The 23,330-nt window shown below is 37.6% G+C and overlaps 1 protein-coding gene across 2 annotated transcripts; it reads left to right on the top strand.

The window, feature by feature from the left end:
* The first annotated feature begins 1,789 nt into the window (after window positions 1–1,789).
* bbox1 (butyrobetaine (gamma), 2-oxoglutarate dioxygenase (gamma-butyrobetaine hydroxylase) 1) lies at window positions 1,790–22,931 on the top strand. 2 transcript variants are annotated; one of them, XM_055037098.1, is made up of 8 exons: window positions 1,790–1,895; window positions 2,529–2,949; window positions 4,895–5,009; window positions 18,830–19,028; window positions 20,070–20,175; window positions 20,320–20,516; window positions 20,970–21,037; window positions 22,424–22,931. In XM_055037098.1, the coding sequence occupies exons 2-8, from the start codon at window positions 2,551–2,553 to the stop codon at window positions 22,612–22,614; spliced, it is 1,275 nt and encodes a 424-aa protein (XP_054893073.1). In that variant the 5' UTR covers window positions 1,790–1,895; window positions 2,529–2,550; the 3' UTR covers window positions 22,615–22,931. The 2 variants fall into 2 exon arrangements, with proteins under 2 accessions (XP_054893073.1, XP_054893071.1); XM_055037096.1 differs by having other exon boundaries at window positions 1,791–1,895; window positions 20,871–21,037.
* Window positions 22,932–23,330: the final 399 nt, after the last annotated feature.

The following is a 23,330-nucleotide window of genomic DNA, read 5'->3' as shown; positions in this document are numbered from 1 at the left end:
TTATGTCAATGCCCTTAGCAGAAATTACACTTCAACCCAATGACTCCACATCCGTTATTCAACACACCTTTATGCTGCAAGGTGAGTGTGTGGCAACCATTACTAAGCCTTTGAAAATTATCTCCGCTCCATAATGATTCTAACAGCTATCTGTTACCCTGGGTTAATTATTGGAAAAGGATGGTTTTAAAGCTCGGATGTGAGCCTATACCATTTAGATAAACAATCGTGCTGTTGCAGTCACTGGAACAAATTATCCCCGCACCTTCAGAAAAACAAGGGAAAAATACTGGTATTTATGGGGAACAAAGTTGAGACTTTGTTCCTTACATGAAGGCCATAGTTGTACCCCATGGTAAGACTGAATATTTAAAAGTTCATATTTAATGTCCATGCGTATGAGTTTTAGCATTCATGTATTATTGTGAGATATTTTAGTTTAATCCAAAATGTTAAATGAATTCTTATGAACATTAAATATAATTTCTACTCAACATTGTTCAAACTTAATAAAACTATGCAAAAAATGTTGCAGCCTCAACATTAACAACCTATTGACAGCACTAGCAGACTGATGTTAATCAGATTACTACAGCCTCTTAGTGGCAATAAGGCAAATGTGTAGCCAAGCCCTTCTCCAGATTCAGCCTGTTTCTTTGCTTTGTTTCAGCCACAGGCATTGCAGAAACGGGGGTCTAACATAAACATCAGAAGGCAAATGGAAGAAATACCGCCACAGCTTCCTCTTTCATGTAACAGAAGGGTGTTTCTTTTCACACAAAATTCACTGTCAGGTGGCATGGACAAACCATCTTGACTTTGATTATTAATGCTTTACATTTTCATTTTAGAATAGTAAAACTAGGGGTTGCTGTGGCAGCTCGGAGGTAAAGCACAGTCCTTACATGAAGGCCCAAGTCCTTGACGTGGCAGTTACAGGCTCAAGTACCGGTCTGATGAACCTTGTCCCATGTCTTCCCCCTCTGTCATTACCAAACTTCGTGCCTAATAACTCTCAAATGAAGGCTGCTAGAGCCAATAAAGAGCAACGAAACTGAACAATCTACAAATTTTTGCTTGGGTACTATTTTTCAACACTGTAAAAAAAGTGCTCCTTGGAATTCCTTAAAATACTATCATTTGAGAGTCAGTCAGCTAGGCATCTTTAGAGGGAAAATCTTTGCTCCTAATTTTTAAAGAGTAAAATGGGGTTTAATACTTTTACAATGTACTGCAATTATAATTAGAAAAAACTAACCTCTTGGGGTAAAGACTTCCTCAATCTGTCTCACAGCGAAGATGATTCCCAACATTTGTCCAGCGAGCTCTGAGATTTCTGATAAGTTACAGTTAGCACCGTTGCCTTGCAACAAGAAGGTCCTGGATTCAAATCCCAGCCTGCTATCTTTCCCCATGAACTTTGCATGGCTTCTGTCTGGTCATGCCAAAAAATGACTTTATCTGCTATTCTTTCAATTAACATAGGTAGAGTTGATGCTACAGGTTACATACAGGTCCTTTTTTATGAATCAAGATTAAAAGACAGAACTAGTTACCCTAGCTAAGCTTAGTTAAATAGTTATAGAGAAGATGGCAAGAATTTGCTGATTAGGATCATGTATTTGAAATTAAAACCTTACTTTGGTTCTTTGAAGCTACCCTATGTGATGAAATGAATATTGTTTAATATATAGTTTCAGTGTGAAGGCAGGGTGGTTGGTTTATCAGCTAGATGCATATCTGAGAATAGAAAGTAGAGCAAAGTTTACACACATGCTATGACTGGTCCCTGTCCAGACAGGCAGGCACGGCCGACCTTTCACCTACTTCCCCTCTCAAGCTAACAGCTGCTGCGCTGCTAAACACAACAAACGGTCGGCGTTTACAAAATACAGGTAACGTTTGTTATTAGCGACAATTTTCGCGTTTGACTGTTTATTTGTCAGCGCCGCTTTCATTCATAAACCTTAGCGGAAGTTGGTAAATAAGCCCACAGGGAAAAGAGAGGGAGTGTTTGTTTCGCTTGTATCTCTTTAAACTGGATTCCGGATGTAAGCTTTAAAAACAGGCTTCATGCTAACAGCCTTGTTGATAGCTCAGTCTTTAAAGCCAGCAGCTGGAGGCTATAGATGGGATTTCTTGTGAGGCTGTTTTCAACTTTAATGTCGGTGAACTCTACGATATATGCTGTGTGTTTGCTGTCAAACACCGAGTGACGTGCGGTATAATGGCTTACATCTTTATGTCTAAGCAACAACTGTTTCCGACTCTAGAAAAACCCACTTTGAAACAGCATAGAAATGAGAGCTGTAGTTTTGATGGTTTGAAATATAAACAAAAGTCTAATTCCTGCGTGTCGTGAAAAAAAAAACTATTTCCAAGCACTGTTCAGGTAGAACCACTCAGTCAGGTTTATTCATGCATTGTGCACAATTATGAGAGCTCATAAGACAATCAAGCCGGTCTGGATGCAAGTCTAACCCAGCTCACTAAGCTCATAATTTCTTTCTCCTTCTACACTTTTTTAGCACTGGTGATAAAGCTTTGGAAATGTGGATGAGTACACTTGCACGTTTTGCTCGTCCCATCTTTCAAAGGAGCCCCTCTCCAGTCCTTTGCAAAGCAATGAAAGCTTGTCGTAGGATGGAACTGCTTGCACCAAGTTTCTGCATGACTCCAGTACATATTCGCAGACATCAAACCCTTGGTTCTGCCCCCATGCCTGTGGCTGCTCACTCAATGAGACATGTCCGTGCTCTGCATGAGGAGAGGCTGATGGCGGTGGAATGGGAAGATGGAGGCCAAAGCTTGTACCCGTTCACCTGGCTGAGAGACAACTGCCAGTGTTCACGCTGCACCCTGCAGTCAGCTGAGGCCCGTTTGCTGTTGATGGCTGATCTTGATATCCACATAGGAATGGATTCTGTGGAGGTTACCAAAGATGGAAAGGTTAGTTACCTTAATCTCACCTATTTACTATGGTTGATTACTCTTTCCAATATTTTATGTCGGAAAAACATTTTTTTCTTAGTCTTAAACTCTTTACATTGTGTGATGTCAGCCCAGTATTGAGTAAATCGGATCTTGTGTTCCTTTGATTTTGGGGTACAGTTTCAAAAGGTTTTACAGTTTAGCAGTTCAGCTATTTGCAAGACGCAAACAGCACTGTTTTTGTTCATTGTTGACTTTGTTCTTAGCCGACAAAGTCAACAATGAACAAGTACCAATGAACAAGAAATTTTAATTTCTGCAGATATAATATTTTATACTTATTTGTAGTATTTGTAGTAAATGAGAAAGTGGCTGCACATGTGATATAACCCTGTCTGGCAAAAGAAAAAGTCACCACCTGGATTTAATTGAGCAAATATGTACAAGCCTCCAATTGGTTTGTTACTGGATGATTATCTTCCAGTTACTTCTCCCCAACCAAGGCTTCTCCTCACTTCTTAACAACCATGCTGAGACATACATGCTGCGGTTGTGGAAAAGATGCTAGTCTGTTTAAGAAGGAACAAATCATTGGCATGGATCAAGCTGAAAAAAACATCTAAGCATACTGCAGAAACTATAAAACTTTGGTTAAGAACTCTGCAACAAATTAATAAAAACTGGAAGGAAAGAGGGAAACCATAAATTTGGAGGAATTAAAGTGGTCAGAATAAAACCAAACAATGATTGTGGTTGGAGATCACTTAAACATTTAAAATCAAATTGATAAAAAAACAACAACAGTGGAACTCAGGACTTTATTTAATTCTAAAAATAAGAGTATTTCCACGCACACAAAGCAAAGGGAGTTCAAAGGTTTGAGGCTGAAATACTGTGTAGCCATAAGAAAACCTCTAATCAGTGAGGTAAACCAAGGACAAATGCTTTAATTTGCAAGGTACCATAACAATTGGACTCTGAGCAATGGAAGATGGTCAGGTGGTGATGAGTTTACATGTACCCTATGATGGTCTGGATCAGACTCTCCCATCATCAATATAAGATCTTGGTGAAAAAGTAAAACAACTTTGTATTGAAGTATATCTTCCATGCAGAAGCTTATGATTTGTTTTTTTGACTAGGCAGTATAGATTGGTTGATGATTTTTGGTGGTCGAACCTTTTGCCTCTAAATTTGTGCAGTTGTCCTTATGAAATTAAATTATATAAAGATTATTATTTGCTTTTGTATTTCTACTAATGAAGTGTGTTAAATTATATGCTCACAACTTTGTGCACAGGTACTAGAAAAAGTCTTTGTCAGGATCAGAATGACTGACCTCTGAGTGCAGCTGCCTTATGATGAAGTGTTGAGGTCAAAAAGGGAGATGATCTAATTTTGGTAGGATTGCCATGAACCTTAGGTCCTCCAATAGAATCACATCTGAGCTGCCTGCTTCTCCCTAAGGATTCGGCTCCTAAAGTGGGACACAGCTTTAAGCAGATTCAGTTTTGACTGTTCCAACCATCCAGGAGAGTCATCCTCAGATGTTTTTTGCCTTTGTTATGTAAATTGACTAAAATAACCCCTGTAAAACTTTCTGTTTGCACTGTTTTTGAATTCCTTGAAAAGGTCATTCTTACTTTAAGTTATGTAAAAATACAGTACTAAAACTCTGACTTCATTAAGGGCCTTTAAATGCATTTTAGTTGAAAATAGTCAAAGTACATCATCATAATAAAAGATATGTCTTTCAATATGTTTCGCCACTTGTGGATTAAACCATTTTTGTAAATTTCAAAAATTTGATATTAAGGAAAGAAAACCTTCAGTGGGGAGTCAAAAACTGTTAATTTGTTAAAGAAGCAGTGCTTTCTTTGTTAACATGTTTCGACATCAAAATGCAAAGAGTGGAAAACAGGAACGTTTTGATGAGAATCAGTATGTAGTTATGTTTCCTCAGGTTTCCATTGCGTGGCCCGACCAGCACACGAGTGTGTTTGATGCAGAGTGGCTGAAGAAACGCTGTTTTTCTGATGCTGCCAGACAAGCAATGCAGGAGGAGCTGTTCCTCAATGGTGAGTTTATCTTATCTCTTCAAAATATGTTTTTCTGTATTTTAGAACTCAACCTACTGTGGATCCCTTTGATATAATTTATTTTTCTAGTGTAGGAAGCACTTATAAAGTAACCTTTTCAACAAAAATGTTACAAAATAAAAGTAGAGGTAGAATTTCTCTCTGAGTTGTTTCATAAAGGTTTGAGACCATTCCACAAAGTCAACAGTTCAGTCCTTTTGTATTATAGCCCATAAAATAGGAAAGACTGTGTAAAAGCAGAAGTTTGAGATCCTGCTCATAGTTATGGTAAGAGAAACAGATTTGATTAGACATGCACATATGAAAAATGAACCATTACCTCTTTGGACATGTAAAGTGGTTTTAATGAAGGGAGTGCATTTGATGATCGCTAAAAAGTATTAAAGCACTTTTGTGCTTTAATACTAATAGAATATTTTCTAGCTTATAACACTTAGTTGAAACTGGAGGATGCCATGTCCTGAGCCACATAGTTATTCCAATATTCAACAGCGGTATTGTAGAATTTAACATAATTGTCTTTCAATGGAAAATAACAGAGTGGAACTCATTTAAGCTTTGCTTTAATTCAGCAGTTGAATGTAACACACATTAGGTGTTAAAAATGTGCTGATTCTGTTAAGGAGTCAGTATCACATAGTTTTCAATCCTACTTAAATAAAAGGGATTATATGGTCCCATAACTTTGAAATAAAGTGCCTCAAAGGATAAACTGGTATTGGCGTGTTCACTGATTACTGAAAAAGTGTGAGTTTTCAGTTTAGCTGTGTTTAACAAATGGAAAATTACCAGTTTTATTTGCTGTCCTGGCAACCACCAACCTGAACCAAATGAGGGAAACCTGTTCTAGAGAAGTGCTCAGTGTTGCTTTCCACATATTTAAATGAATCTTTATTGACATAATAGAAAGAGAAAAATTTGTGTGGGAACATATTAGACCAGAGACCAACGGCAGGGATGGTGATGCAGACTTTTCACAGGTAAAGAGCGGTTTTAACTTGCTGAGAAAAACATATTTATTGAAAGCAGAAAGCAGGCAGTTGTCAGGACAGGGTTTTTACAGATATTTCAGAATTATGCTCATTCATATGCCAAAATATTTCTATCGGACTTAGCAGATAGAGAACGCCATGTGTAGTTTATATTTATTTATTTCACTTACTGTGTTCATACCATTACATTAAATTATGTGGCTTATTACCCTGTTACCTTGTCAATTCCTTTCCATTTTGTGAGCAGAGTAATAATTTACATCATACTTTGCAGAAATGATATTTTGCTGAACATTTCATGTTCAGTGTTGCCATTTGGCACTTAATGATCTGGTTTCTTCCCCTGAAGATGTTCGAGGGTAAAGGGCAGCTAAAGCTTTAGATAGTTTAAAGAACTAAAGTTGGTCTCCTGGTGCTGAGCTGTGGCTGTTAGTGATTATGTATGTTTTTAGCCACTAAGGGGAGGTGCAGGTGAATGTAAGAGGATGACAAATCACTCAATGGACCTCTGATAAATGTGTCCCCCACCCCCACTTCTGAGATGATGGTTATGCCTCTACCCGGAAAACTGCATCAGTTGTTTTCGCAATTTATGCCTGTACTAAAATGGTCATAAAGATGCTAATTACTGCAAAGTATGCTTTAACACAGGATTGTATGGAAACCTCTCTGCCTATACTTAATCTTTATTTAAGACTTTATAAACACCAGATAACATGTTAATATGTCCTGGTTTGATGAATATTGCACAAGCTTGCACTCGTACAACTTGCACAAAGAGAAATTTTTAAAATGCCACAATGTATTTCTTCAATAACTGCCGTTCAGACAGGGTTGGACAGGATGTTAGATGAAGAGTAATATGAAGGTCCTTATGGCGTCAGACCCAGTCACAATTTATATTATTTTGCAAAGTATGCTGTGGTTTTGTGAAGTGTTAGGGACAGTTGCGCTCCTTCCACATGTATTAGGAAAGATTTACTGTTAGCCGTTACGATCCACTGTAAAGATAAGCTTTAGAATGATACTCTCTGTCTCTGTTCTGAGACTGGTGATCACTTTCCAATTATTGTTGATCTAATGGGCAAAGAAATTAATTTTTTAGGAGGCCATAAATCATAGCGCAGCTGTCTCCCAATTAAAATGAAGAACAAACACTTCGGTGAATTACTTAGTTTCAGAGCTGTAACTAAGGGCAATTTATCAGCTTGCCAAACAGCAGGTGTTTTTTGGTTGTTCATAAATAACAAACCAGCATGTGAACTAAAGCTTATCAATCATGACAATTCATCTCGTTTGGCAATATGAGAGCCTTTGTCTTCAAAGCTACACTGTTAAACACTGTCTACAATGACAGACTTCTCAGTTTGATCTTTTTCATCATCTTTTTGCTTTTTGCAAATATTACAAATTTGCTTGAGAGTTGCATTTTAACAGCAATATTATATTTTTGGACTGTCTCTGTCGATTGGTTGAACGTCCGTCTTGGACTCTATCCTTCTGTTATCCATGCATACTTTTAAATTTAGACCTTTAAAGCCTATTTTCCTGAAAATGAGTGGCTAAATGTGATGTTTACTGACTGTTGTGGGGCAACCTGGAAGAGAAATTTCCTTTTTGAAATTGAAATATAATGGGTACTTACCCAGTGGTCACAGCTTGAATAAATTAGATAAATAAAACGTGCATTTTTTATTTAGTCGTTAGTACGCCTCGAGTGTGTATGTGTGTGGCTGTGAGAAAGACTATTAGGTCCTGCTCAGACATGAACATTAATGGCTTCATCAATCTGGTAAAGCGGTTGTATTCAGTCATTCAGACGTAGCCCGCTTTCATGTTAATGTTCCTCGCTGCGTCATTCAAACAGTGACAAAAAGAGCCATAGTGTGCACTAGATATTTTGAATTTGCATAAATGAGGTACTTCAGTCTTCATTCAGCTGTATTTTTTTTGTTTTTGAAAGTATCTCATTATATCACAATAATAATCCATATTTATCTGAGATTTGTGGAGTATCGTGAAATACTGTTGGATAATAGCTCAAATTTAATTTTAAAGGTTTTTCCACCTTAATAATCGACATGGTCAAATGATTGTATTCTTTCCTCGAAGGTCAGTGAAATATTACTTTTTCTCTATTGAAAGCTGAATCGGTTTGAAGAAATTGCTCAATTTATATCTGATGGTCCAGATAGTGGAAAAGGCATGCCTACTGTAAAACATGGAGGGGACAACCCCATAGCCCAGGCATGTGAAGCGTAAGAAACTGTTGTCAGTTTCCAGAAATTCCTCCATCTACTTTAAAGTTGCTGTAGAACTTTAAAGTAGATGTTCTCTGTATCCTTTCTGAACAGTTTTCTTCCTATTTTTTTCAGCAGTTTTGGAGAGGCATGGAGTCAAATTTGCAGATTCTTAATTTAAGTTTTTTCTCTCTTAAAGTGTTGGTTTTGTAGTGGTTATCGAGTTCATTAAAGATGGAAAGACCTGGTGTTTTATTGGGGATGCATAGATTCAAGTTTGTGTTCTGCCCATATTACATATTATTTCTATTTCATATTTATGATGTAAAAATTTAAATGAACTTTCCATGCTGATTCAAACCACACACTGTCCTGTTTTGGTCTCTTTTTGTGCACTGATTTAAAATTTTTCTTTTTACCTTTTTAAGAAGGGTTACTTTGTCTTTAACAACATTGATTTTCTCGAAGACTGGAAGGGAACTCATTTTACAGTATATTTACAATGGCTCAGTACACTTTACAGTCTGCCAGACAGCAGAAGAGAAACTTCAGCTGTGGAACAAGGTAGCAGCACTTCAGTGGAGCGGGGGATGGACTGCAGTCAGTTTCTGTACACACACGTGGTCCTGAAGGACCCACAGGGCTAAGCGGCTCTTGTTCCACACTGATTAAGAGTTCATGTGTAAGTGTGTGTTAAATTTCAGAAGTCCTCTATTCACGTGGAAATGTAAACAGATCCCTCTTATAGCTCTTTATAGATGAATAGTTATTTTTTTGATTTTTTAAAATTTCTTTAAAAACCTTTACTTCCAAGGTAGAAGGACTTCATGATGATGCTATTTAATTTCTGAGCTTAAAGACAATAAAACTTGATATGTTTGTGTACACATGCACTTTGAGTTTAATTATTTCCTCCTGCACGCCAGTCTTACATTCCTTACACCAGACTAGAAAAATTTACATTCCTCTAAGATAAATGATGCTTAATTTTACTCTGCTTCCCACTTCCTGAAATAAAGTCTACAGTTTGAATTTCTCTTGTCTTTTTCACGCAGCGCAGCTAGATTTTACAGGCCCAAGTCTGCCTGTTTAAGAGTTTATGCTATGAAAGTGTGGCACGCAGGGGACGCTGAGGTCAATATGATAATTGAAGCTTTGGGGTTATTATTCACCATGCACTACATTGTCTTTTTCAAGTTTGAGGTAATATTTTTTTCTTTGACTTGTATGTTTCTATGGAATTTCAGATCTGAAACCGCAGTGGGCAGTTCACAAGAGGGACATTAAAATATTTTTTACGGTGTGCATTCAGATGTATCATGTAAAAACATTAACTATTTTATGCTAAGTGAACTAAATTAATATTTAGTTTCTTGCATATTTATAGCAGTGTTTTATGTGATGGAGACTCTTAATGTCAGGTTTAGGATCTACTTGGCAAACAGAATAATCCCTGTTCTCAATTATTCTCAAGATGTTAAATGCTATTTTTTATTTGCTCCTCAGTCAACGTCTGCAGCTTTATGTCCATTTTGTGTAATGGATTCATATGCAACTGTCAGTATATTTAGCTTAATGTCTTCATACAGCTGCTCCAGAAAAACCTGAACTACGTAATTCGTTGAGAAATGGTATGAGTCAGTGAAGCATCAAAAAGGCTGATGTCTGTATAACTGAGGGACTTATTCAGACCCCTCCATCTGTCTCTGCCATATGGAAAACTGATTTAAAGTGAGGGTCGAAAAAAGAGCTGCATGTTCTTAAAAATACATTCTCAGTCCTGTCAGCGTTGCCTTTCATGGGAACGAACAGAATGCTGAGTCTCCAAATCCATGTTACAGGAGTTCAAATAAAGAACTTTCTGCTTTCCAAAAAAAGTTCTTGCAGGCTTCCCTTTCTGTCTGCTCTCCTGTGTTTATATTCATTTAACGCAGGTTTCTCTGGCAATTGGTCTACAGATGTTTGGCCAACAATTTGTTTGTTTTCGATGCACTGTAATGATTATTTGAGGACAATCAATTTATTCACAGTTCCTGTCTTAAAAAAAAAACTTGTTGTATATCTAAGGTTTGTGTATCTGAGTTGGTTTTGATTAATATTACATCTAATATCTGAGAGGAAATAAACCAAAAATGTATCAAATATTTCCACTGTGGCTCTCAAGTGGATATGCTATAATTACATATTGATTCGTGTTGCTTTTGTTAGTCTCCCGTCAGTAGAAATCTTTACTTGAATATCACTCACATAGTGTTTACCCACTTCCTAACCTTTAGGTCGCACACAGTAATTTTTCTGTTGTGACAAGGTGAACTTTAAATGTTCCGCGTCACTTAGGAGGCCGAGGATTTTAAATTGTTCCTGGGAAAGCTTGTGTCAATCACAATGCAATGCAATGACTCTTGCTTTCACCAATAAATCTGCCAGTGATATACTCCACGCCTGCCAGATGCTTTCAATATTTAAACCATGTCATCATCTTAAGCCTCCAATTTTGTGCCTGTCATGTTTGTTTAGTTGAGATGGGAATTATGACAAATTTCATGTCACTACATATGGAATGAGGTAAAAATTATGCCCCAAGATTGATATTTAGTAAATGTATTCTGTCTTTCTGCTTAAGATCCCATTACGATCCTCACCCTCAACAAGGCGTAAAGACAAGTGTTTGTTAAGAGCTTGAGTCATTTATTGGTTTGAGTTACCTAATTAGGTTTCAGTAATACAAGCAAGTACCAGTGCTTTGTGTTCTTCGGCCCACCTCCCCTTCACATTTAGTGTGATTTCACACATCAAGTGAACAATGCTTGACTGGTAATTTGATCGTGTAGTGGCAGGAAACAAAAAAGGCTTAATGACTTTCTGCTCCATTTACATTTATCTTTTGAGAAGTGCTGTTCTTGGCTCTGAGTGCAAAAAGCAGTTGACATCCACACATTTGCAGTAGAGCTTCATTTTTTTTGGCCAGACTGATACATCTATATTTATTTGTTTATTTTTGTCTTTAAGTAGTTGTCGATTGATATTTTGTGTAAATCTAGAAATTTTTACCTGTTTGATTGTTTTCTTAGACATTAGTGTTAGCTATTGTCATATAAATAAATCAAGGAACAAAAGACAGATGCAAAAAGGCATAATTTTTTCATCTGGTTGAAAAAAGATATTTACACACGCCACGTCTGACATTAAGTCAGACTAAATGACACTTTTTAGGTCAGATGAGTATTAACAAAATTATTTCCATTTGTTAAGTGCCAGAATAATGAGAGGTACATTTTTATCACTGTGAAATGAAAACGTATGCTTTTAATTATTCTATTTTCATTTTTTACTTAAAAAACATAAGTGTTTTTCTTCATTAGGAGACTTCTAATCAATTTGAATGCCCTATATTTTAACTATTGTCAAGTTGGAATAAATATGTTGAATTTGGATGTTTGTATGATTGAAATTGAGATGACATTTTTAGAGACTTGGTGCTATATAACAAACTCAACATTTCCATTGAAATTACCATCAGGGGCCTATATGGTGAAAGAGTCGCCTTGGAGCAAAAAGATCTTGAGTGGCAAGAGGGTTTTCTACTTTGAGTTTGCTTATTCTTCCTGTGCATCAATGGGTTCCCCGGCGACATCTTCAGAGTGTACTCTACCCAATGATAGCCAGACAATGGATGGATGCATTACGATGTGGAAACACCCAATGTTGTTTCTGTACACCACTTACATGTTGGATTTTGTCTTGGCGAATCACTTGAATTCTTATTTGTTTTTAAGCGATTTTCTTTGCATATTTAATTGGGTTTTGAAGTTCCTTCTAAGTGGCTTGTTTGTAACTCGTGTTCCAGCTTTAGACATATGATTTTCATAAGTTAGTAATACATTTCAGTTACACATTCATCATAAACTTGCTGAATGACTGGGTCATGACTCTCCTGCACAGTTTGGGCTTTTCTTCATTAAAGCTGATGACTGATTCTGTTAAGCAGCAGCCGATTTGTCAGGTTCTCGTCTTGCTGGTGAATTCTGGTCTTGATTTATTCTTTTTTTTTTTTTTTTGTCAGCCAACAATCTCTGGGAAGCTTGCCTTTATTTCAGTGGGAAATTTCTTTGTTCTTCCAAACATTAGCATAATTTCACACAACATTTAGTTCTTTAGCACAACCAACTTTCTAAACAGTCGCTCTCATATATAACTAAGTGCTGTGTTATCAGCCTGAAAGTATTTAGGGAATTTGTACTGTAAACCACATCTTGAGTCTTTTTAATTTGTTATAACTAGCTTATTTCACTGTTAGTATGTTACAATGGATGTCGAATGGTTTCAGCAACTTACAATTTTCAAATAATGGACTCAGTCCAGGAATTTAGATTCGGCCCTTTTCAACAATTTATTTATTTATTTTTTCTGTTTTTCACTCACAGCATTTATCTCCCTAATTGTTCACGGATCAGCTATATTTAGGTCACTTCCCACCTCTTTGTCATCTCTTTTGAAATTTCAACATCTTTGTCAGACTGAAGGGCAAGCTTAATGAACATAATGATTGGATTTTTCATTTAGTAAAACCAGGCGTCCGGCTCGGCACTTGAAATAACACTGACAGCATTGAGTAGAAGTTGCCAAAAAATTGACTCCCGTTTGAGAAACTTCTGCAGGGCTCGGCTTGGTTTTATGCACCCGAAGTTGCAGATGGAGAAAGTGTTAGGTTTGGATTAGAGTGTTGGGGCTTGGAGCTCTCCAGCGAGAAAACAGAAAACACTGCTCACTTTGTCTCCTTAAGCTGGGAATCCAGGAGTTAGCTGCACTGTCATACTGCTCCTCTGTTTTATAAATAGGTGTTTTTGTTGGATTAGTAAAAGGTGGAGTGACGTTTTTTTATTTTTATTTTACTTTACCCCAACATAAAACATGCTATTAGGAATGAAATCTGGAGCCAGAAGTTTACCGGTTGAGTCATGACTCACAGTTTCATTATTGAGAAGCTCAGACAGAATTTCCTTTTTTCCAAGCAAAACAGTTGTTAGTCGTTAGTCAGGACAACATAACCTCTAAAATTAGAAACTGTCTTAAAATGCAGGTGTAGGTTTTGGTCCGTTTTGGGAAACTTTTAACACCAGAACTCAACATTCTGATCAATTTCTTTATGACGTGTAGAAAAAAATTCAAACATTTGCAGTTAAATTCTGCCTTCATCCACTCCCTCTGTCTGTAGCCAGGAAGACTTGAAGTGGTGGTAATTTTTTATTGGCTTGTTAGGTATATTGAAATAGTTCAGTGTCTGATTATTCTCAGCATAAGTGTCAGCCTATTATGAATTAGGCTTTTTGACTAAATCTATGGGACTTGGTTTTGCATTTTGTCTTAAGCAAATGAACTGAGACAAAATTTCAGGTAAACCCACTCAGTAAAAATGATGTCATATATTCAAGGTTATTAAGGTAGCTTATAATAAATTTTATAACAAGCACTGCTTCAGTAATTGCTGTGATTTCAATGTGTGACCATACTGAAAGACAATTTAAAATGCAAAATCTACATGGCTTGAATTTTTTTTCCTCATTTGTTGTGTCCTGTTCTATTTATCCATCAGCACTGTATTTTTGGCTGAAGGCTGTAGTTCAGTTGTTTGTTCAATCCCTTTTCAGAAGCCAGTTTAAAATGTAGTAATACTTGCAGGAATGAGTAACCTTTTTGCCCTTCCCCTTGTTTGTACCTGCTGAAATATTTTACACACAGTCCCCTGCTGTTATTCTTTTTGTATGTGCTGTTGTAGTGTTGTACAGATACAACCACTGGCATATGGTCATCCACAATCAAGGACATAGTTGAGCTGGGTTTTGTTTTGTTCCCAGAACAGGAAGAAACTAGTTTTTGGTTCATTTCTGCCTCCTTGCATTTAGCCTAGAAGTTTTCACATTATCCTCTGAAATTATTCTCTTTTTAAAATTTCTGTTTGAAACAACTATGTAAATAACCTTGTAAATAATTGATTGCAAAATTTAAAATATTGTTTTCAAGTTTAGCTCATGTTATTGAATTCTTAAGATTTGACTTAAATAAATCTCTTAATAAATTTTTTTATTGTGAAAATCTGTGAGAACTGTAAATGTAATGCAAGTTCAATAATATATACATTTTTATATAAACCACTAGAGATATAAACCCACTGAAATATACACTCTATTAGATGTTAGCAACTGAGAACATATAATTTCTTTACCAAAGGATTGGTAACAATAGCAAAAAGATGTAGTCAACAATATGATAATTTCCCTGTAAACAGTTGCTGAAATCATCCGGATACATTTGGATTTATTTTTTTTTATCTCATGACCAGGTTGAATTTGATTTTCTATGCCCGGCTGTTTCACAAGGGTTTTTGCCATCTGGCTTTGAACCTTCCTCAGTACATTCCAGACGGACCACTGAAGTGAGCCGATCCAAGCTCAGAGATAAAACTTATCCAAGTCAAAACAAAAGCTCTGTGGATAACGGCGGTGATTGAAGCAGAGCTTTAAAGGACTCCCACCAGAGGAGAGCAGTGCGGGCCTCCAAGCATCAGCAAAGCACAGTGAGAGCAGAGCCAAAGTGCCATGAACTGCGTAACAACCACAGGAGCCCCGGCTTCAGGTTTCCTCATCTGGAAAAGCCACTGTAGCACTCTATAACTGTGGGAGAAACAGAGGAGGGAATTGTCTGCATATACTATCTTGTCTGGTTGTCAGAAGCTGTCCCTTCAAGCACATGCCAGCACTTTTATTCCTGTGAACGCCACGGTAACTTTACACTAATGACCACACAGGAAAAAGCCCCAGGCAGTCATATAGTTTGTGTTTTTATTGCTAGGAAGTTATTAAAGAAACTCTGGCAAATTCTGGTAGTTTACTGTCTGCTAGTCATGTCTGGAGGTTTTGCAAGAAAAACAGGGTCGTTCAGAAAGAAGATATAACTTATAAAAATGTAACAGTATTTTTAATATAATATCTAAAATGTTATACATAATAATGTTCCTAAAAAATAAAACATGTCAAGGATAACAGTCCTATCCTTGATATCGTCTATCATTGTGCATCATGTTCTTAGAAAAACCCAAAAGATTGTCATGCTTTGCTGCTCTTTAAACCTTAAAATTAAAATTCTACTACTTAGCTTTTAGAATTCACTTTGCAATCACACCACATAAAACCCCAAAAGTCTTGAGACTCAAACAGAGATTGACCTGGAACTTACCTTTGCTAATCTGAAAATGTTAGCAAAGATGAATTTAAAAGTGAGTTGAAGAAACATGCTTAGTTAATAAGAAGGCAGTTTACTGCTGCAGGACACTGGCACTTATGGACTTCAGATTAAGATCAAAGCATGTCCATGCTCTAAAAAGGTCCAGTCAAAGTCCAGACCTAAATCTTGTTCTGAATCTCTGGCAAGATTTGAAAACTGCAATTTCTGTCTGTTTTGAGTTGGAGTTTTGCAAAGAAAAGTGGATAAAAATCTTTTTTTGTGGTGTACAACACAAAATTGTACACCCAAAAAAATTTTTTTTTTTTTTTTGAAGAAACAAACCCTAAAAGGTTTGAAGTCATTTTAAAATTAATAATCTCCACAGGTGGTCCTATTTTAGCTTTTACTGTCCCAGCGTTCCGTAATACAGAAATCTGCAATGTTCACAAAAATTTCTGGGAAGTGCAGTCCTAGTCTGTTTTTTGTTTTCCCTCTTCTGCTCTTTTCCGTTGCTGTTGCTTATTTTTTTCCTTATTTTTTTTCCAAATACACAGAGCTACATCAGGAGTGCTTGTCTTAAATGTTTAAAGTTTTTTTGTTGCTTCTAATGCATGTCAGTACACATCCATCAACACAAACTCCAGGTAGGACAGCATGTCCCAGCAAGAAGCTTTTGACCTGATGTAAATGCCTATAAAGAAAAATTTTAATAATGGGTTTCTGATCATGTGAAGCTCCTCTGACACTTTCTGTGTAACGTGCTCACATGAGCAGATGGTTCAGTTGATATATTTCTTCCAGTCCAATAAGGCGCGTCTCGTGGTGTGTACCACTGAAGCTGCTCGAGACATCTCACTCCAGCAGCCTTCCCTTCTCAGTCTCTTTGCTCTCACAGCTCCTTATTTTCATACTGTGTATGACTTCAATGCCATGTCTGTTGTCAGTGAGGCCCGCTGTGCTCCCCGCCATCAAGGCCCTGTGCAGCTGCTCCGCCTGCCTCTGGCTTTGCTTGCGTGTGTGGAAGGACTGCGGCGTCCCAGAACAGAGTCATACTGTACGTTCAAATTCTAATAATTGCTCGTGAGAAGAACAGTCTCTTTGAGTCAAGTCATCCCAACTGAACTAAAATTAAGCCTGTGTAACTATTGAATTTTTCATTGCGTTTCTGGTGATTCTGCAGTGTCACGTCAATATATATTTTAATAAATATGTTTGTCTAAGAACATTTTCTCTGAGATAACTTTACTGAATTCAGAATTACTTTAAGGACATGCATGGGGTCAAATATTTTTAGTGCTCTGAGAAACAAGCATTGACTGACTTTTGAGGAGGAGGCACAACATCCAGTGAATCAATGTTTTTTCAAGAACATCATGTCTTTTACTAAAGTATTCATATCCCTCCACAGTTGATTATGTCTCTTCAGAGTTTTTTTTTTTTGTTTTTATTTGGATTTTATGTTCTAGACTAATTCTTTTGGAAATGGGAGCCAGGGCCTCTGGGGAGCGCAAGGAGGCTTCAGAAAGTTGAAGAGAGAATGAGGGAAAAAATATGCAAAAAATGACAGAATTTGTAGAATATAAAACTAGTAGTTTGAGTTTGGTCCTCACGACGCTGTTTATCTCGCAATCTTTTTCTTTCGTTTTAGCATTAAATTTGTCATCCACACTTCATAAAACTGTTCTCCCAACCCCCACACATGATTGTACTTTTAATTTAATCTGTTTACAACTTGACCCGATTCTGAACTTTTCACTGTGTAGGTTAAAAGGCCCTCATTATTTTCTTTTCATCTCACATATCTAAGATTTGTGATTAACTCTCCCAGTCGTAAACAAGCTCCTGTGCGTCTCTGATTACATGATTAGACGGTAGATATTCAAGCAAGGTTCTCATCTTTTGTTCAGCCCAGCAGGCACACGCTGAACTGTCCTGATAATGGTGAGCGTGACAAGTTTCAAAATGAGATTTGTGCTGAACTGCTGCTGGGACTGAACACGTATAGGAAGACTTCCACCGGAGCCAGAAAGAAGCTTTCTGTAAAGTTCGACGTCCTGAAGTGAAAAAACTGAAGCACTGCTATGCCTGCGCACGTTTCCCAATTAATTGTAGCATCCAGGTTTGACCTTTGCCCAGGTTTCCCATGTTCTCTCTGTTTGCCTCCATCCTCACGACATGTTTTAACAGGCAGCAGATCCTTGACCTGAGTGAGTTGTGAAGCCAGTAACTGATCATTTGTGACAACAGCCTGGAGGGAGGTCTGCGAGTCATGATGACCACCGTGCTCCTGACTCGTGTAGCATCGGCCTTCGCGCTTCACTGGTTTTCAAAAACAAGGCAATAAAATCACCACTTGAAGTTGTTTTGTTGCGTCTTTAAATTTTCACAGGCTTCAGCAAACAGGCGTATTTTCTTTGGTGGTTTTGGACATTTCTCATGAGAATAAATCATGCTTGGTTTTTCAGCAGGAACATTCTGACTCTATCAAATCCTTGGTTTATTTCTCATAGGCTGCTTTGTGCTGCAACTTTATTAAGCTTTGTTTTGAACATAGCGGTTACTTAAGAGACACAAGGAGGCGCCATAAACATCAGACAGGTACACAGTTCGTGTGAAATCCCCCCCTCTATCCACAAATGTACTTAGCAGCTGTTCCTTTGGAAGTCACTGGAGGGAGGCTGCATGGAAAAAGGAATGAAGCCAGCTGGGTGGAGAGCAATGGGAAGATTCTTTCCATTTCTGTCTGTCTTATGGAGACGTGCTGTTTTTTTAACTTTTTTTTTTTTTTACTTTTCAGAGAACCATTCATCTTCAAGTGAGCAGCAGAGTTTATAATATTATTCAGCTCCAATAAGCAAAGGATGCAGTAATGGATTTCAAGATAAATTGCTTCCTTTCTAGAATCAAACAAACTGTCGTAGTTGATCTTGTCAAATGCAAAAGAAAGTTTTTAGGACAAGAAAACTGGAGAAAAGAAAGTGTTTATCTAAAAATGTTTGTCTTGTAGAAGTCTTTTTCTCACAGTAAACAAAATAACTAGATGTCAGATATTTTATAGTGCCCGAATTCAACATGTGCTGCACATCTGGACGGCTGTGCTCCATCTTATCAACGCAGTCCAACTTACATGGGGATCTCTGAATGGTGTTCGTCTGTTTAGATTTATGGTTGTGTCCTGGATAAAAAATGCATTGGAAAATAATGCTTCACTTTTATTAACAAGAACCCAAAACTGGTTCCTAACAGACACAAAGAATGCAATAAAGAAACATCAATGTGAATGCTACCAGCTGTCGTTTCTATGAAGCAGCTTTGGGGTAAAAACCATAATGTGTTTGCATTTCAGAGCGTTACTATTGGGATGCGACGCTGCGGATTCCCCAAGCTGACTTCCAGGAAGTTCTCCATGACGACGGGGCTGCGCTTGCCTGGCTCATGGCCCTGCGGCAAGTTGGTATCGTGCACCTAAAGGGGGCGCCTGCAGAGCAAGGTCAAGTGGCCAGACTGGCTGAGAGGATTGGATATCTCAGGCTGACGTTTTACGGGTAAGACTGTTTACTGGAAGCACATTCAGCACTGTGACTAAGCATAAAGGTGGTGGAGAATTTGAAATTTAATCACCACCAATGTGTGCTAATATTACAAAAATGTAGGGCTTTCACTCTTTCAGTCATCCAATTTTTTGAAAGGCTGGACCGCTTTTCTCATGTTTTAGTTTTACAAAACTAAACACATGTTTAAGACATGTTTATTTTTACAGTTTAACCAGATATTAGTGGGGATTACTGCATACTCAATGCTCTATAGTGATTTTGTTTGACCCTGAGTTGACTAGAGAACTTGTGCATTAAATTTTTCTATTAAGGTGAAAATTATTCCATGTTGAAGAAAGTAGATGAAATGCGTCTTAATTATTTATTCTTATGATGAGTGCAAGCAAACTTCTTCACATTCAAAAATAATTCAACCTTTTTAAGCACAGATGTATTTAGACTGTATCCACGAGTCTTTCATCTATTGCTTTGCTTCATATTGACTCCAAAGTTGAGCTTAGTGAATCTCTTAGCTTTTTTCAATCACAGCAGTTCATCACTTTGACTTGCTGCAGGGCTGATTGTTTGAGGACAGAGAAGAGGAAAACAAACTACAAGTATTCCATCTTTCCAGAGGAATATCCCGGTGCACTCAACTGCAACTGAAGTTTGAATCATAAAGCTCTTCCACCAGCAGGAGATGAGCTCATTCTGCAGGAAGTGAAAAGTCGGCAGACGAAAACTAAGAGTCTGCCATGAGAGAAGTTGGTAATGACTCGAGCTTCGTCCAGAACGAGGCGTACAAACAGAACATTGAAGATAACTTTTGCTCATTAGCGCTCAACTCATGCAGCATCTCAATGAAGGATCTACTTAAGAGTCTACAGTCTGAGCATTCCTGTGAAGCTGCCCGGTTTCCCCTCAGGGATCCCTCCGAAGTTCATCTCATCTCATCCTTTTCTCCTCGCTGCCTAATTGTCGTTGCTGATCTTCTGTTGCCAAAGTGGAATAATTAAAGTGGGGTTTATTAATGAATGTTATCTTTGTCCTCAGGCATACATGGCAGGTTCAGGACAAATCCATGGCAAACAATGTGGCGTACACTTCAGGGAAGCTGAGCCTGCATACAGACTATCCAGCTTTACACTTTGCACCTGGGGTGAGTAAAATCTTTCTTAAATGCCGTTTAGAGGATTAAACAGGAACGGGATCAGCGATGAATCATGTCTTGGCATTTGGCCTCCATGACTTCAGAGCCTTAAAGGGAGCATTTGCTCGGCATGTGTGCCTCGGCCTGCTGTAGGTGCAGTTCCTGCACTGCATTAAGCAGGCAAAAGAAGGAGGGGAGAGCGAGGTGGTGGACGGCTTCCACATGGCCAAGCAGCTGCAGCGAGAAGATCCGGAGGCCTTCCGGACGCTCACCTCGCTCCGTGTGGACTTCACCGACACCGGGACCGACTACTGCGACTTCATGCTGCAGTCCAAGAACCGGATCATCGAGTAAGTATCGATGAGACATCAGGTGACTGTTTAACAATACACACACACACACACATCTGATTTGGTGGTACATCCTGTAACTGTAAGACTGTGTGTGCACAGTTATTCCATTTGGAATGGAGACACTGCCATCTGCTGTTCAGAAATATTAAAAGCTGAGGTGTATTTTCTTTGTTACTCTAAAAATGATGCGTTCAGGGACCTTTGAATTTTGAACCACAACATAAGTCTTTGGATTATGGCTGAAAAAATTCATGAAAATTTAGGATGTGTTGAACCCTTTGTTTAAATCTACAAGTTCACAGTATATTTGCCTATTCAATCATGTGAACACTCTGTAATATCTCTAATCAGTGTTGACTCAGAGGGAAAAGTCACAAAAATAAACTACAACAACGCCACCAGAGACTCTGTGCTGGACCTCCCCTTACATCAGGTCCAACCCTTCTATAGAGCCCTGAAGGCCTACGTGGACATCATGAACAGACCGGAAAACGTGGTCACCTACACCATGAAGCCAGGTCAGTGGCTCACTTTGAAAATGAAAAGTTAACGTATACTTTATTTACCTGATCAACACAAAATGGATAATTGAAAGATTCAGTTTCCGAATCAGACTTTATTGATCCCAATGGAGAATTTATACATTTATCTCAAACATTAATCTGCTAACCAAATTAATTAAATCCGTAAAAAAAAGTATGTTTTTTAAGTACAACACGAGACAAGTACAATACCAAAAGCTTTAGGCATCATCTATATTCAACAGCCTAATTGCAGAGAAAATAAAATACTTAGAGTAAGTATTAGTTCTGAACTTGGGCATAATATAATTCGGACCTGAAGGCAACAGTACCAATGTATGTTTTCATTCTGGTCATTTCTTTGTTCTATAGAGTTATATAATAGTCTAATGACATTCAGAATATTGTTCGGACTATTCCTGTATATTATCTAACCAAAAAAAGAAAAGGTTCAAAGACTTTTAGCAAATATTAAAATATTACAACCATTAAAAGTCTCCATAGTAAAGAGATTCTCTGTTGGTTCCTCTTGACAATCAGAACTTCAACTATCAAACACAGGTCTGAGATACTTTGTAGACAATATCTACCTTCTCATTGTGAATTCTGTTCACTTCTAGAAGCTCAGACTTTTGAAATAAAAACGCTCAATTGCTTTAGACAAATGATGATCCAGGAATTGTGTGAAGGCTTTCCAATGGGTCTTATTTGGGGACAGCAGAGAGCCACTACACTTTTCAGATAGCTACAAAAATATGCACCTCCATTCATTGTTCCACCTTTATTTATCAAGAAATCTTAGGAAATTAAATTTGTGTTGTAATCAAGATTCTGTAAAGATTTACAAAAAGCATGAATAGTGTTTTCAGAGAGAAGGACGTTGCTCTGCAGGCTGCTTCAGCTTGTCGTAAACATGGTGAACAACATCTTTGTCATTGTTAAGGTCACAGTGACATTAAAACGTCACTGCCATCTCTGTCACAGCTGGCCAAATCAAGTTACCAATGTCTAGCAAAAAACCATGACATGCATCTGTGCTGCATCTGGCAGCTGAGATTCTGGACATTAATGTGCAGCAGGATAAATCTGTTGGCTTCAAAAGTATTATTTCAAGCAGTAAACATCCAACCCATCGGTAACCTTTGTGTCCTATGTATGCACTGAAGGACTTTCCTCCAATAAAAAAAAAATCTTCAGCCAGATTCTCATTATTAGATGGATGAAACCGGATTTGTTTCTGCTATGTCCTGAACTATAAATGATGCCTGACCTTAAGCTTCTTGACGTTTAGCCTTTCTGGTTTGTGTTATACATTACCTGCACAATACCATCTCAGATCAACAGCAAACACGCTTATGTCTGATCCTGTATGTTTTATTCCAGGTGACATTGTGACCTTTGACAACTGGCGCCTGCTACACGGCAGGAAGAGCTACATCAGCAGGCCAGACAGGCTGCGACACTTGGAGGGTGCCTACTTGGACTGGGACGAGGTGATGTCTCGTCTCCGGATTGTCCGCAGAAATGTCCATGGGGACACGCGAGCGTCGGACAAAAGGTCACATTTACATTGAAAGACCTAAAGTCTCTTCTAGAATCTGAAACTTCTATTAAAACTACACATTGGTCTTAAAAAGTGCTGACAGAATTATGATGTTAAAATATTAGGAAGCCTGAAACTTGTGCAACACAACAATGCAACGATGAATGCTTTATTTGTAAATTTAAAAGCTGCATTTGGAGCTTTTTTAAAATTTTTTTATTAAACCTAACTATGTAGTATTACACATAAAATACTATATGAATGCTCTGATTTATTATTTTTAAATGTCATTCCCTGTTCTGATTAAAATATATGGCCCAAATATTTTTTTATTTGGGCCAACAAATAAAAAAATATTATAAATATTTTTGTGTATTTTATCTGTTAAATATCCATAAGAAAAAATTGCCATGAAAGAAAAGATTGAATATATTTAGTGCCGTGTCTCTTTACATCTATGAACAAAAATAACCAAGTACAAAAAGCAGATGATTAATGATTAAATTTTTTCCCAAGGAAAAAAAAAAACTACCCGAACCTACCAGGCCGTATGTTAACATTTTATTGTTCCATTCTCAGCCTTCCATTGTTTAATTAAGAAATCACTTAAATCCAATTTGTCTGACAACATAAAGTACGTTAAATCAAAAAGCACAGCAGGATGTTTTGACAGGATTTGCAGGAGTTCCTTGTTATTTTTAAAGAAATCACGATTCTTTGCATCACAGACATTTTAACAAACGTCCT

The sequence above is a fragment of the Poeciliopsis prolifica genome, unplaced genomic scaffold (assembly GCF_027474105.1).
Source record: "Poeciliopsis prolifica strain line A6 unplaced genomic scaffold, Auburn_PproV2 SCAFFOLD011, whole genome shotgun sequence".
Classification (NCBI taxonomy): domain Eukaryota; kingdom Metazoa; phylum Chordata; class Actinopteri; order Cyprinodontiformes; family Poeciliidae; genus Poeciliopsis; species Poeciliopsis prolifica.
The sequence above is the reverse complement of the archived record's forward strand: the minus strand, read 5'-3'. Positions and strand labels throughout refer to the sequence as shown.